The sequence below is a fragment of the Saccopteryx leptura genome, chromosome 3, assembly GCF_036850995.1.
Source record: "Saccopteryx leptura isolate mSacLep1 chromosome 3, mSacLep1_pri_phased_curated, whole genome shotgun sequence".
In the NCBI taxonomy this organism is placed as follows: domain Eukaryota; kingdom Metazoa; phylum Chordata; class Mammalia; order Chiroptera; family Emballonuridae; genus Saccopteryx; species Saccopteryx leptura.
This window is the reverse complement of record NC_089505.1, coordinates 9,410,606-9,424,520: the sequence shown is the minus strand read 5'-3', so window position 1 is coordinate 9,424,520 and position 13,915 is coordinate 9,410,606. Positions and strand designations below refer to the sequence as shown.

The 13,915-nt window shown below is 53.1% G+C and overlaps 1 protein-coding gene across 1 annotated transcript in view; it reads left to right on the top strand.

Moving 5' to 3' along the window:
* The window catches only part of SYTL3 (synaptotagmin like 3), a 79,673-nt gene that overhangs the window by 15,848 nt on the left and 49,910 nt on the right, over positions 1-13,915 (top strand). The window contains exon 4 of the mRNA XM_066372531.1: positions 5,021-5,085. Within this exon, the coding sequence (XP_066228628.1) occupies positions 5,021-5,085 (65 nt within the window). The remainder of the gene's footprint in view (positions 1-5,020; positions 5,086-13,915) is intronic.

Here is a 13,915-nt window from a genome sequence, read left to right as displayed (position 1 = left end):
ACATTATGATGTGTTAAGAGAAATGAACAAAACTGCTTCTTAAATGGAAAGTAATGTCTGCCTAATTCTGCTGTGTACTTTGCTCTCCATATAAATAGTACTTTTATAATTGAAGGTAGTGAAGTCAACCAATAAGAAGCCAGTTGTTCCTTCTTCCTTTTAAAATTGTCAAAACTTGTTAAGAATGCAGTGACACTGTTACAATTTAAGTAAGGAGCATTTGAATCTTACTGTGAATGCTGTCAGGTCCCTGAAGAGCTAGCGTACTGTGACAGCTCTGCCACCTGAAACAGCAAAATGAAACCTTAATGTTGGTTTTGACACTATCATAGCTTTCAAATTGTACTTCAAGCAAGGAGCCATCCTTCCCAATAGTCACACAGTGGAAACAACTTCATGTTTGTCAACAAAGGAATGGGTGAACTAAATGTGATCTCTAAACACTGTGGAATATTATTCAGCCATAAGAAGAACGGAATTCTGCTACATGCTAAAATACAGCTGAGACCTCTGAACATTTATGCTACGTGAAATAAGCCAGCCACAAAGGAAAATGATTGTATCAGTTCATTTGCCTGAGGTCCCCAGGGTAGACAAATGTAGAGACAGGGTGACACTCAGCATCTAACCTGGTTTTTATTATTGAGGGCTTAACAAGGACTGCTCTTTCTAGCTGCAGAATTATTCTTACTTTCATTGACTATTTATCTGATATAACAAACTGGGAATCAGAAACCCGTGGCCAATAGGCTGCAGACAGCCCACACCTGTGCAGTGTCTAATATTGATCATTTTAATGCCTTAAAACGGGGCATGGGTTCTCCAGTTTGCCACAGTACCCACCCCTCCCTGTTGTCTCCCACCCAGCCCAGTCTCATTTACAGTTGCTGCTGGGCACTGAATCTGGGAGCCCTGCCCACAGGTTCAGAAGGCAGGATGCACATTAGCCCTTAGGGCACACTGTCACTGACACAGGGCTCGACCTATTTGGGCCCCACCTTAGCCCTTCGATTCTCAGGGTTCTCCCTGCAGACATGGGGATATTCACTCATTCATCAACCAACATATATTTACTGGGCCTTGCTGTGGGGTCTCCGTTGTGCTTGGGTTGTGACTACAGTGCCGAATATGACGCGGAGGTGACCCGTCTTCTCTCTGAGGTCAGGTGAAGGAGAGTTATCAGTGTTTTGCATGAAGCAGCGGTTAGCAGCTTGATCAAGTCGTTTCTTGATCTTCATCTCCATGTTCTCACTCCTCTTCCGGTTCCTTAGGATTTAATCATAATGATCAGGCTTTTCCTGTAAGAACGTTGAAATCAGATCAACTGTGCTGGTGCAGACAACTCACTGTTTTGCTCTGTAAGTAAAAACCATCTTTGATGCAAGATTATTTAAAGTAAGACATTTTCCAACAGTATGCGTGCACAGGGCCATGGTAGCCAGGGGTCACTTAGCGCTTGGACAGCGAGCACAGAGCAGTTAGGTTGATCTCAGCTTTACAGCATGCGGCTTCTTCGTGTTACCAGCTTGGTGGTCTGGCAGGTCGCCGGGGCCTCTCTGGAGGCTTCTTTGCCATCAGGGCACTGGTTGGAGAGCAGATCTACGTGGGAAATGGGCTGCTTTAGCCACTGGAAGAATCCTTACTCTACAGATCAGTTTTTTACTTATGTTCGTTGAATAATGGAAAATACATCGAGCAACCCCAGGGACGTGGTGCTGACTTTTTGGAGCACAAAGCACAGACAGCTTGGCCACCTGCTGATGCGAGTAACCTGGAGGCGAAGTAAAGATGCATTTCAGCAGGCCTGTGTGCCTCACTGCTTGCTGATCGTAATGAGTGCAAACCATCTCTTAGGGCTGTCCATGCATCGGACTGTTGAGCATTTGTATGCTAGGATTTGCAAAGTACTTTTCAACAGTGATTTCTCCTTTGCTAACGCGGTGATAGCATCAGCAGAGCTCAGGCCATGGAAGTGGATACCGGCACGTCCGGGGGTTTGTTAAAGGCGTCCACACACCGGTGCTTGCTGGCTGCGATTACAGGGGGCCTCGTGCGGAGTTACTGGGAAGGCCGGGCATCGGGCAAGCCCCGGTCTCCTGCTGCCGCGTCGTCTGCTCTCTCTACCTCTCTAGTGTCCACTGTTCGAGAGACACATTGATTAGAAAAGGTTCAAGGAAGCAAGTCATGGTTCTGTTTGAGAAACATAAAAACATTAACCGATCACTGAGCTCAGAAAATGTTCCACGAAGCTCTCGTAGTCAGATTCTAATGAATCATCTGGGAAGAAATAAGAAAAGCTTCCGCTGGTTTCTGTGAGTTCCGTGTTGGCCCTAATGAGGACAGGGACGCACCAGGATCTGCTCACCTCTGTCTTAGACCATAAGAGCAATGAATGGTTCTCCTTTCACTTCTTTTTAAATTTTATCTTAAAAATATATATTTTATTGATGAGAGAGAGAGAGAGAGAGAGAGAGGGAGAGAGAGAGGAACATTGATCTGTTCCTTTCTGTGCCCTGACTGGGGATCGAACTGGCAACCCCTGCTCTTTGGGATGATGCTCTAACCCAGGTGTCCCCAAACTATGGCCCGTGGGCCACATGTGGCCCCCTGAGGTCATTTATCCTGCCCCCGCCACACTTCCGGAAGGGGCATCTCTTTCATTGGTGGTCAGTGAGAAGAGCACTGTATGTGGTGGCCCTCCAACGGTCTGAGGGACAGTGAACTGGCTCCCTGCGTAAAAAGTTTGAGGACCCCTGCACCCAACAAGTTATTCAGCCAGGGCTTAATGGTCCTTCTTTTAAAATTTGGGAATGCCCTTCTGAAAGGTATTAGGGAATAATGGCTTAAGAAACAGCTGATTCTGTAAGAACTGTTTATGGCAGCGGTTCTCAACCTGTGGGTCGCGACCCCAGCGGGGTTGCCTAAAGCCATCGGAAAATACATAATGCATATCAGGTATTTACATTCCGAATCATAACTGTAGCAAAATTACAGTTATGAAGTAGCCACCAAAATTATTTTTTGGTTTGGGGTGACCGCAACATGAGGAACTGTATTGCGGGGTCACGGCATTAGAAAGGTTGAGAATCACTGGTTTACGGAGATGCATGTCCCTCAAATCTAGATCTCAAAGGAACCCGCCTCAAACGCAGGAAGTGCTGGTTGGCGTTTGGTTTAGGATGGTGGTTCTTTACCTTCCATTCTTCAATCACAGAGAAGCCCAGGAGACCCGCGAGTTTGTGTCCATATCTCTCCGTGCCAAATAACTCCTGCTTGGACTTCACAATCATCAGTTGGAGTTCATTGAGATGGTTAGAAGGTTACATTAGATGACTACTATTAGGTGACTAGTGAGGTTACATTAGATGACTAGCACCAGGTGACTAGTATTTAATTTGTCTGCGTCCTGTCATGGGTTCTGAAACCGGGGCTAGAGGAGGACTTGGTAATGACTTGCAGTGGTGATTTCCTCGGGAGTGTTCCCCTCCCTCTCCCTGCTCTCTGTCCTTGTTTTCATTTTCCGTGATTGTGTGTGCGGCCTGCGGCCTGTGTCTGGCCGGCTCAGCTGACCACAGAGAGGGTCATGGTTTGATTCGCTGCTGAATTCCTAGCTCTGCTCACTTCCCAGTCCGCCCTGCCCAGCCCCAGACCTGTCTCGTGTTAGTGCTCCTGGTCACAGAGGTACTGAGCGGGGGAGTGGGAGAGATTGAGATCGAGCAGCCAGGACAGGGCGCCAGCACGAGGAGTGAACGCAGGAAGTGAAGTGGACTTATCGGGGAGGCCTCCTGGTTCCCACCACTGATTTGTTGATTTTGCTATCCTGCGTCCTCATCTAATGGTTAGACCTTGTCCTGCCCTTTTTTTTTTTAACTTTTAGTGAAAGGAGGGGAGGCAGAGAGACAGACTCCTGCATGCGCCCCGACCAGGATCTACCCGGCAAGCCCAGTAGGAGCGATGCTCTGCCCATCCGGGGCCATATTTCTGTTGGCAACCAGAGCCATTTTTTAGTACCTGAGGTGGAGGCTGGAGCCATCATCAGCGCCTGGGGCCAACTTGCTCGAGCCATGGCTGTGGGAGGGGGAGAGAGAGAGAAGATGGTCGCATCTCTGGTGTGCCCTGACCAGGAATCAAACCTCAGACATCCATACGTTGGGCTGATGCTCTACCACTGAGCAACCAGCCAGGGCTGACCTTGTCCTGCTTATAAGGATGTCCTGGAAAGTGCTCATGGGAAGTGCTCCCTGGCTGTTCTCTGGGTGCCTGAGAAGGAAGGCGGTGAGCCCTGGGAGCCCCTGCCACTCCAGCGGGCCAAGGAGCCATTTCTCATGTCTCAAGTGGCCCACTGGGACCCAGGCTCCCAAATCGCCATCGAAGCACATTGGTTCCATTTCCCAGACCTCAGGTCCTCCCAGGAACCTTCTCTGTTGGCCGCTGGTAAATGCTGTGGTTCACTCAAGTTCACCTTAAACTACGCTATGGATGATCTCCCTCCAAGCAAATAGGCAGCTTTGAGTTTTTGGGGGGTAGCCTATCCTTCATGCCATTGCTTCTCCCCATAATCATGATAAGTTATTATCTTTCATTTTATTTTTTAAAATTAAATTTACAAGGGCAGTGTTGGTCAATAACATTATATAAATTTCAGATGTACAACTTTATAATACAATATCTGTCTACTTGATTTAATTGATTATTTTGTTTCTCCTTGTGTGTCTATTCAGAAAACATTGAGTACTTACCATGCATTGGGCACACACGTAAGTTAAGGTGTAGAACTTGCATGTACATATTATACAGAAGGTAAAATATACCCAGGCAGAGATACCCTACTGTGCTGCTAACTAGTCAGATCACGTAACCTCTCTGGGAACGCAGCCGAGTTAGGGGCTGAGCCAGAAATGTGACCTCTGAGGTCCTTTGCAAGATGAGTATTGAGTGACACTCTCTACGTACCTGTAATGAGCCCGATCCAGCACTGTCCCTGTCCCTAGCTGACGCTTCCTTTCTGCCTGTTTTTCAGAAATGTGAGAATAAAAACTGGAGAATGGTTCTTTGCGGAACGAGCCAAGAAATTTCCAACGGAAGGTAAGCGCTTAAAATCTTGACTAGGTTAAAAACGATATATTCCTGGGTTTAAAATAGCGTGTGTAAGACTTTTGAATATCAGCAATTTTACAGGGTGAGGGAGATGGGCCCCTGCCTTCTGTCCTCCTGGCCTTGCTTGTTTGTGGTTTCCTGCTGCTGCCCCGTGGCCCCTGCCTGTGACCGCAGTGTCCCCTCTCCACCCCCTTCCCTGGAGTTTCCCTGCTGTCCTGCTTCCCGGAGTGACGTCTCCCAGCGTCGCTGACAGGGCCTGGGGTTGTATCCTTATCTGTGCACGTCTTTCTCTTTCTCCACGAGCTGAGCTGTGAAACCTTGTTAGCCACTGGCAGCACCAGGCACAGAACCTGTCAAGATACGCAGTCAACATGATCGTGTGGGTGACTGAGGACCTCAGCGAGTGGCTAGCATCAGAGCTGAGTAGAAGTCGGTGGTTAGGAAGTCACACGGCGCAGTGACGCTGAGTGTGGTTGGCCTGTGTGTGTATCAGGAACGTCTTATAGAATAGTCACAACGTTGATGCAACGGTGCGCCCAGTTGCTGGGACTGGGAGCCGTGGAGAGAAGGAACCGTGCTTTGGTTACAGAAGTGCCGGGTCAGAGGATGTGAGCGGGTGCAGATAAGAGGAACTTTTCAGACAAAGGCACACACACGTCATCAAAATAACGTGGGGACAGCATGCTCTGTGAATCACACCCGTCTGTAGTGGTAACGCGGGTGGGTGGCACCCCCCTGAGATTTGCGACAGTGGATACCACACTCAAGGGAGCCTGCGCTCACCTAGAGGGGACAGGGTTGCTGGAAACACCTTTTCCACCCTGGTACACGTTGTTCTGAGGTAGAGAAGTAAGCTATTTAGCATCAACCAAAACTGTGGTCACGTACAGGCAGCACTGGCTCGAGGGCTGACACGCCCCAGTCATAGAAGGCACTGTGAACGGTTCGTATGCAGTCGGCATGGAACCCTCCCTTGGGCCCTCTTCCCGACTCTTCTTTCTCGGGACCAAGGATGTTTCTGCCGAGGCTACGAGCCATCTGGAGGGAACTCCAACACAGTCAAACCGTAGGAAGTAAAATTTCTGAAATTCCTCAATAACACTGTCGTGAAGACATCTGGAGTTTTAAAAAATATACATTTTTGGAAGTTTTAGCATCATTATTTTCAGCTGGGTAAATTCATATGCGGACCAGAACCCACGTATTTGTGTGCGTGTGTCTATGGGCGCATGTGTGTCTGTGCTGTGTGCATTGCGTGCAGTGTGCATGTGTGTGTGCATGCATGCTGTGTATGCACGTATGTGCTGTGTGTGTGCTCATGCGTGTGTGTGTGCTCATGTGTGTGTGTGTGCTCACACGCACTGTCATCACCTGGTCACTGTTCGGCCTGCTTCCCCTTCTGGGCGAATAGAAGAGGCAGTGACCTGGCGCTCACCGGAGATCGCAGCGGAGTCGGGTAGAAATGAGACTGACCTCCGTCCTTCTCTGTGACTTTCTGCAATAAGCATGAAAACAGCAGGAAGAAAACATAAATTCGGGCAGTGGAAGTCAGCTCAAGCACGTCATTCTTTTTTGTTTCCATTGTTTCTTCCAAAGGGTCAAACAAACCAAAAGAAACAACAAATTCTTCTTTTTCCACAATGTTTCCTCAAAGGCCGAGGTGTTTCATTTTCTTATTGTCCAATTTGAGTCGAGTTGGGCTCAATAGGAGTGGTGACCTGCGGGAGAGGCTGTGTTGATCACAGTAGCACCGTGAGCCAGACCCCAGGTGGTGGAGTCGGGCAGCAGTCAGGGCCACGTGGTGAAGGCTTCTCTGGACACGTGGGGCCTCCAGCTGGCCCGATGGGGCCCCTCCGAGAAAGCCAGGCTCTGTAATTGACGAGGTGAATTGAGTTTGCTTGTGTGATCTATCAGTTGAGGGCCAGTGAGGAAAACGGAAACCACGCGGTGATTTAAACAAAGTGAATTTAATTTAGGGATTGGCTTAACAGGTATTATTGGATGACTAGAAAGGCAGGAAGGGAACCCTGAGGAAACTCAGAGATGGCAGCGGCAGGGAGGCAGGGAGTGGCGCTCTGCAGGGCACCGCCCATGCCCACACAGCACAGCAGGTGCCACCCTCCTCCCTCCGTCCCGTGCCCACACAGCACAGCAGGTGCCACCCTGTCCCTGCCCTCCCGTGCCCACACAGCACAGCAGGTGCCACCCTCCTCCCTGCCCTCCCGTGCCCACACAGCACAGCAGGTGCCACCCTGTCCCTACCCTCCCGTGCCCACACAGCACAGCAGGTGCCACCCTCCTCCCTGCCCTCCCGTGCCCACACAGCACAGCAGGTGCCACCCTCCTCCCTGCCCTCCCGTGCCCACACAGCACAGCAGGTGCCACCCTGTCCCTGCCCTCCCGTGCCCACACAGCACAGCAGGTGCCACCCTGTCCCTGCCCTCCCGTGCCCACACAGCACAGCAGGTGCCACCCTCCTCCCTGCCCTCCCGTGCCCACACAGCACAGCAGGTGCCACCCTCCTCCCTTTCTCCCGTGCCCACACAGCACAGCAGGTGCCACCCTGTCCCTGCCCTCCCGTGCCCACACAGCACAGCAGGTGCCACCCTCCTCCCTGCCCTCCCGTGCCCACACAGCACAGCAGGTGCCACCCTGTCCCTGCCCTCCCGTGCCCACACAGCACAGCAGGTGCCACCCTCCTCCCTGCCCTCCCGTGCCCACACAGCACAGCAGGTGCCACCCTCCTCCCTGCCCTCCCGTGCCCACACAGCACAGCAGGTGCCACCCTGTCCCTGCCCTCCCGTGCCCACACAGCACAGCAGGTGCCACCCTGTCCCTGCCCTCCCGTGCCCACACAGCACAGCAGGTGCCACCCTCCTCCCTGCCCTCCCGTGCCCACACAGCACAGCAGGTGCCACCCTGTGCCTGCCCTCCCGTGCCCACACAGCACAGCAGGTGCCACCCTCCTCCCTGCCCTCCCGTGCCCACACAGCACAGCAGGTGCCACCCTGTCCCTGCCCTCCCGTGCCCACACAGCACAGCAGGTGCCACCCTCCTCCCTCCCTCCCGTGCCCACACAGCACAGCAGGTGCCACCCTGTCCCTGCCCTCCCGTGCCCACACAGCACAGCAGGTGCCACCCTGTCCCTGCCCTCCCGTGCCCACACAGCACAGCAGGTGCCACCCTCCTCCCTGCCCTCCCGTGCCCACACAGCACAGCAGGTGCCACCCTGTCCCTGCCCTCCCGTGCCCACACAGCACAGCAGGTGCCACCCTCCTCCCTCCCTCCCGTGCCCACACAGCACAGCAGGTGCCACCCTGTCCCTGCCCTCCCGTGCCCACACAGCACAGCAGGTGCCACCCTCCTCCCTGCCCTCCCGTGCCCACACAGCACAGCAGGTGCCACCCTCCTCCCTGCCCTCCCGTGCCCACACAGCACAGCAGGTGCCACCCTGTCCCTGCCCTCCCGTGCCCACACAGCACAGCAGGTGCCACCCTGTCCCTGCCCTCCCGTGCCCACACAGCACAGCAGGTGCCACCCTCCTCCCTGCCCTCCCGTGCCCACACAGCACAGCAGGTGCCACCCTCCTCCCTGCCCTCCCGTGCCCACACAGCACAGCAGGTGCCACCCTGTCCCTGCCCTCCCGTGCCCACACAGCACAGCAGGTGCCACCCTGTCCCTGCCCTCCCGTGCCCACACAGCACAGCAGGTGCCACCCTCCTCCCTGCCCTCCCGTGCCCACACAGCACAGCAGGTGCCACCCTGTCCCTGCCCTCCCGTGCCCACACAGCACAGCAGGTGCCACCCTCCTCCCTCCCTCCCGTGCCCACACAGCACAGCAGGTGCCACCCTGTCCCTGCCCTCCCGTGCCCACACAGCACAGCAGGTGCCACTCTCCTCCCTGCCCTCCCGTGCCCACACAGCACAGCAGGTGCCACCCTCCTCCCTGCCCTCCCGTGCCCACACAGCACAGCAGGTGCCACCCTGTCCCTGCCCTCCCGTGCCCACACAGCACAGCAGGTGCCACCCTCCTCCCTGCCCTCCCGTGCCCACACAGCACAGCAGGTGCCACCCTCCTCCCTGCCCTCCCGTGCCCACACAGCACAGCAGGTGCCACCCTCCTCCCTGCCCTCCCGTGCCCACACAGCACAGCAGGTGCCACCCTGTCCCTGCCCTCCCGTGCCCACACAGCACAGCAGGTGCCACCCTGTCCCTGCCCTCCCATGCCCACACAGCACAGCAGGTGCCACCCTCCTCCCTGCCCTCCCGTGCCCACACAGCACAGCAGGTGCCACCCTCCTCCCTGCCCTCCCATGCCCACACAGCACAGCAGGTGCCACCCTCCTCCCTGCCCTCCCGTGCCCACACAGCACAGCAGGTGCCACTCTCCTCCCTGCCCTCCCGTGCCCACACAGCACAGCAGGTGCCACCCTGTCCCTGCCCTCCCGTGCCCACACAGCACAGCAGGTGCCACTCTCCTCCCTGCCCTCCCGTGCCCACACAGCACAGCAGGTGCCACCCTGTCCCTGCCCTCCCGTGCCCACACAGCACAGCAGGTGCCACCCTCCTCCCTGCCCTCCCGTGCCCACACAGCACAGCAGGTGCCACCCTGTCCCTGCCCTCCCGTGCCCACACAGCACAGCAGGTGCCACCCTGTCCCTGCCCTCCCGTGCCCACACAGCACAGCAGGTGCCACCCTCCTCCCTGCCCTCCGCCTCCCCGCCTCCCTCCAGTGCTCCCCACCCGCGGCCCTAATGCGGAGCCAGCTACAGCCTCAGCTCTCTGATGTGCTCAGGAAAAACTGTGAACCTGCGTATTATCTGCGGTGTTCGTTGCAATGGTGTGGGCGTGGCTCCCCGCAGCCCTCTGCATCCGACGTGGAGGGAGCCCAGCCGGAGGGTGGTCCCACCGTGAAGGTCTGAAGACGGCTCAAGCCTGCACCTCCTTCTGTGCCTCGGTTACCTGGTGCCGGACAACAAATTCCTCCCCAGCGTGGGGATCACACCAGCACCGGTATTTCCTACGGTTGCTGTCTACAACAGCAGGTGTGCTGGGGCTGCCGGAGCGGCTTTCTCGGGGGCTCCTGCCCACACGGGCCAGGTAGTGCTGTCAGCGGAGGCCTGGGCCCCTCCGCACCCGGACCTCTCCCCGAGGCTGCTTCGGGGACCTCGCAACCCCGCGCAGCCCCACCGTGTGATCCTAGAGAGACAGACAGAGCCCTGCGGTCCCTTCAAAACACGATGTCTCTTGGGTAGTAAGATACACAGACCATTACATTTACCATTTTAGCCATTTGTAGGTGTCAAGTTCAGTGGCATCGACACGTTCACACTGCTGTGCAACCTCACCCCTGTCCACCTCCAGAACTTTCTCATCGTCCCTCACTGAGACTGTTGTCCCCAGTAAGTGGTAACTCCCACCCTCCAACACCCACCTCCCCAAAGCTCCCAGTCACCTCGATTCTGCTTTGTACTTCCTGTCCCTGCCAATCTCTTTCATGGCCTGGCTTCTGACGTCACTCGCTGTCATCCCTGCTCCATCCTGCGGGACTCGGGTCAGCTCTTGGCAGGGTGGCCAGGGACCCCAGGCGTGTATGTCAGGGGGCAAGAATCAGTGATTGTATTTGTGATCAGACTATAGGTTTCTATCTTGCTTTTAAAATGCAGTGTTGCGTACACCCGTTGCCCTGTGCTAGTAGGACTTCTTCCAGCGATATTGGCGGCTACATAAAATACCCCCGAGGGCAGGGGTGCACTACCATCTATTCAGCCGTTTCCCTCTTGTGGGTGAGCTGGTGTGTTCAGATCTTCATGCTACAGATAACTCCGTGAGGAACATCTTGGCATCTCTGTGTCCTTAGGATAGCTTCTTAGAAGAACAATGGGTGGTCAAATGTGCGAACACTTGGGAAGCTTTGATTTGTTTTGCCAAATCCCCCTCTGGTGGTTTTTGCCGCTGGTAGTACCCTGCCCGGGGGTACGAACTGCCCTCCTCCTGCTAGCTGGCCCAGCGGTCCTAGTCCTTGAAACTCGATTTCCAATCACATTTGTGGTTTTCTTCTGAAGGTGAAAGTAATGTGCATTCATTTTAAAGGTTGAAAAATGAAAAAGAGCATAATCAGTAATGTTAAAAATATAGTGACTTCACCCTGAGAACTATTGTTATTAACATTTTGGTACATACCATGTCCTTTGGTGAATATACTTGTGAGTGTATATTCATTTTAAAACACCCGTTGCCCTGTTTAAAAACTTCTATTTTAGTTTTTAAAAAAATGATCAATAGAAGAAATGTTATATAAGCCAGACTAATATGCTTATATAATTGGGATCAAATTATATATATATATATATATACTTGAATTCTGAGATTTCCTCACACAATAACCTATAAAGAACATTTTCCATGTCCTTGAACATCTTCACTGTTGTTGGATAGTTAGGGAATTTCTGGTTTTGCTGTTACATATTTGGAGTCTGTAATATTATTAAAACAATAAATAAAGTTCAGTGAACATCTCTGTGGATGGGTCTTTGGCACGGAGCAAGATCTTTTTAGAACAAAAGAAAAATGACAAGAACTTTGCCTCCAGAAAGCACGTGCCTCGATCACCAGTAGGAATTACCCTTACAAACAAACAACTTTGTCCATATGGTAAAACCACATTGTAATCCCCAAAGGTTGCCTGTTAGTTTCGTCTGAATTCCTCTGACCACTGGTGCGATGCAGTGCTTCCGCTAGTCTGACTTTCGGTAGATGGTCCTCGGACGGAAGGCCCCGAGCCCTGTCCGGTCACGAGGGCTGTACCGTGTGCCTTCATGTTTCTTGACATACAAAAGTCTTCTTCTTGTTTGTAGTCAAGCCTACCTTTCCCTGTATAATTTCTTTCTTTGTTTTTAGGCTTAGAAACTTCCTCCTTATCCTATGATAAGGAAGATACCCATATTTATCTTCTCATTTTTATGATTTTTATTTACATTTAAGCCTTCACGATGCATCAGGAGGCCTGGTCCAATTTTACAGGTTTCTCTCAGCCGGCAGTTTCCCGGGGACCGTTTGTTCTGTCACGAGTCCCCTTCCCCTCGGCTCATCACTCGGGGCTGTTTGTTCGCACAGCTTCGGACGCCACTCACCGGGACCCGAGCCCCGAGCTCCCGGGGTCTCCGTCACACGGGTCCCCCACTAATGCTGCCCTGGTCACCTGCAACACTTCGCTGTCTGTCCTAAGCAGTCTTCACGTCTGTGAGGCCAGGAGCTCGGCGCACGTGAGTCGGTGAACGCGAGAAGGAAGGACAGGGCTGCTCGGCGACACAGCGTGGTGGCGGTTTCCATGGTCAGAGCTTAGCCCCTAGGAGGCACCATGGTCAGAGCTTAGCCCCTAGGAGGCACCATGGTCAGAGCTGAGCCCCTAGGAGGCACCATGGTCAGAGCTGAGCCCCTAGGAGGCACCATGGTCAGAGCTGAGCCCCTAGGAGGCACCATGGTCAGAGCTGAGCCCCTAGGAGGCACCATGGTCAGAGCTTAGCCCCTAGGAGGCACCATGGTCAGAGCTTAGCCCCTAGGAGGCACCATGGTCAGAGCTGAGCCCCTAGGAGGCACCGTGGTCAGAGCTGAGCCCCTAGGAGGCACCGTGGTCAGAGCTGAGGCCCTAGGAGGCACCGTGGTCAGAGCTGAGCCCCTAGGAGGCACCGTGGTCAGAGCTGAGCCCCTAGGAGGCACCATGGTCAGAGCTGAGCCCCTAGGAGGCACCATGGTCAGAGCTTAGCCCCTAGGAGGCACCTAAACAGGAAAAGTTAGAGGTCTTTTCTTTTTTTGGCATCCAGAAACCTAGAGCTAAATTTCAAGTTCAGCTGAAGGAGCTCCAGGAATCGTCCTGCCTCTCACTGAGTCCTCACCGGCTTTCGCTTCTCTGTTTTAATGGTCTCACTGGGTGTGCCTTTTAAAACAGGCACTCCCACAATGTCCCTGTGAGCAGGCGAGGAAGGAGCAAGAGTCCAAAGACGAAGAACAGATATTAAGTGCGGCGCTTGCTGTGCTCATTTTCCAGCCTTTAAATGATTTAAAAATAAGAAAGTGGAACCAAAATTCTTTATGTTGCCGGGAGATGGTACATGAAGTACACTGCTCACAAAAATTAGGGGATATTTCAAAATGAATATGAAATGATAAAATATTCCCTAATTTTTGTGAGCAGTATATTTTCCTTAAAATTTTTTTTTTTTAATAGACTGGCTTTCCCCCCCCCCCACTAAGATTTTATAAGTCGATGTTTAGTTTGGTTGCCTGTAAACAGTTCCTTGTGTGCTGTCGTTGTGGTTTCTCTGTGGTGCATCAGAATGACCGACCCACGGGGCCCTCCTGAGGCCTCCGAGGTGTCGCTAGGCACTCTCCTACATGCTGGTACTGTCACCTTGCGTCCCTCCCTCTCAGGCATGTGGCAGTCTCACCCTCTACTAGGGTTTCTACTGGGGTTTCCGGGACTCCGGACCCAGGATCAGCTGTGAACATTTTTAAATTCAAAGCTCCTGATTCAGTGGGACCCAAGGGTGAAAGTTTAACGAGTTCCCAAATAATTCTTTTTATGCACTTTAAGTTTAAGAGCCGCTGACAAAGCAGCCAAGTTAAAACATAATTACCACGGTCATTTTCTAGATCACTGATAACTGGAAACCTGAGACTGAAAACCGACCTTTATTCTAATCCCTTTGGCAGTATTTGCTACGTGCATAAAGACAGTGCCCTCTCCTGGCTCCCTGCTGTAAACGCACACTTTACAACCATGCCCTTTTACTGCTGGATCCAGGCTTGCTCTTAAAAG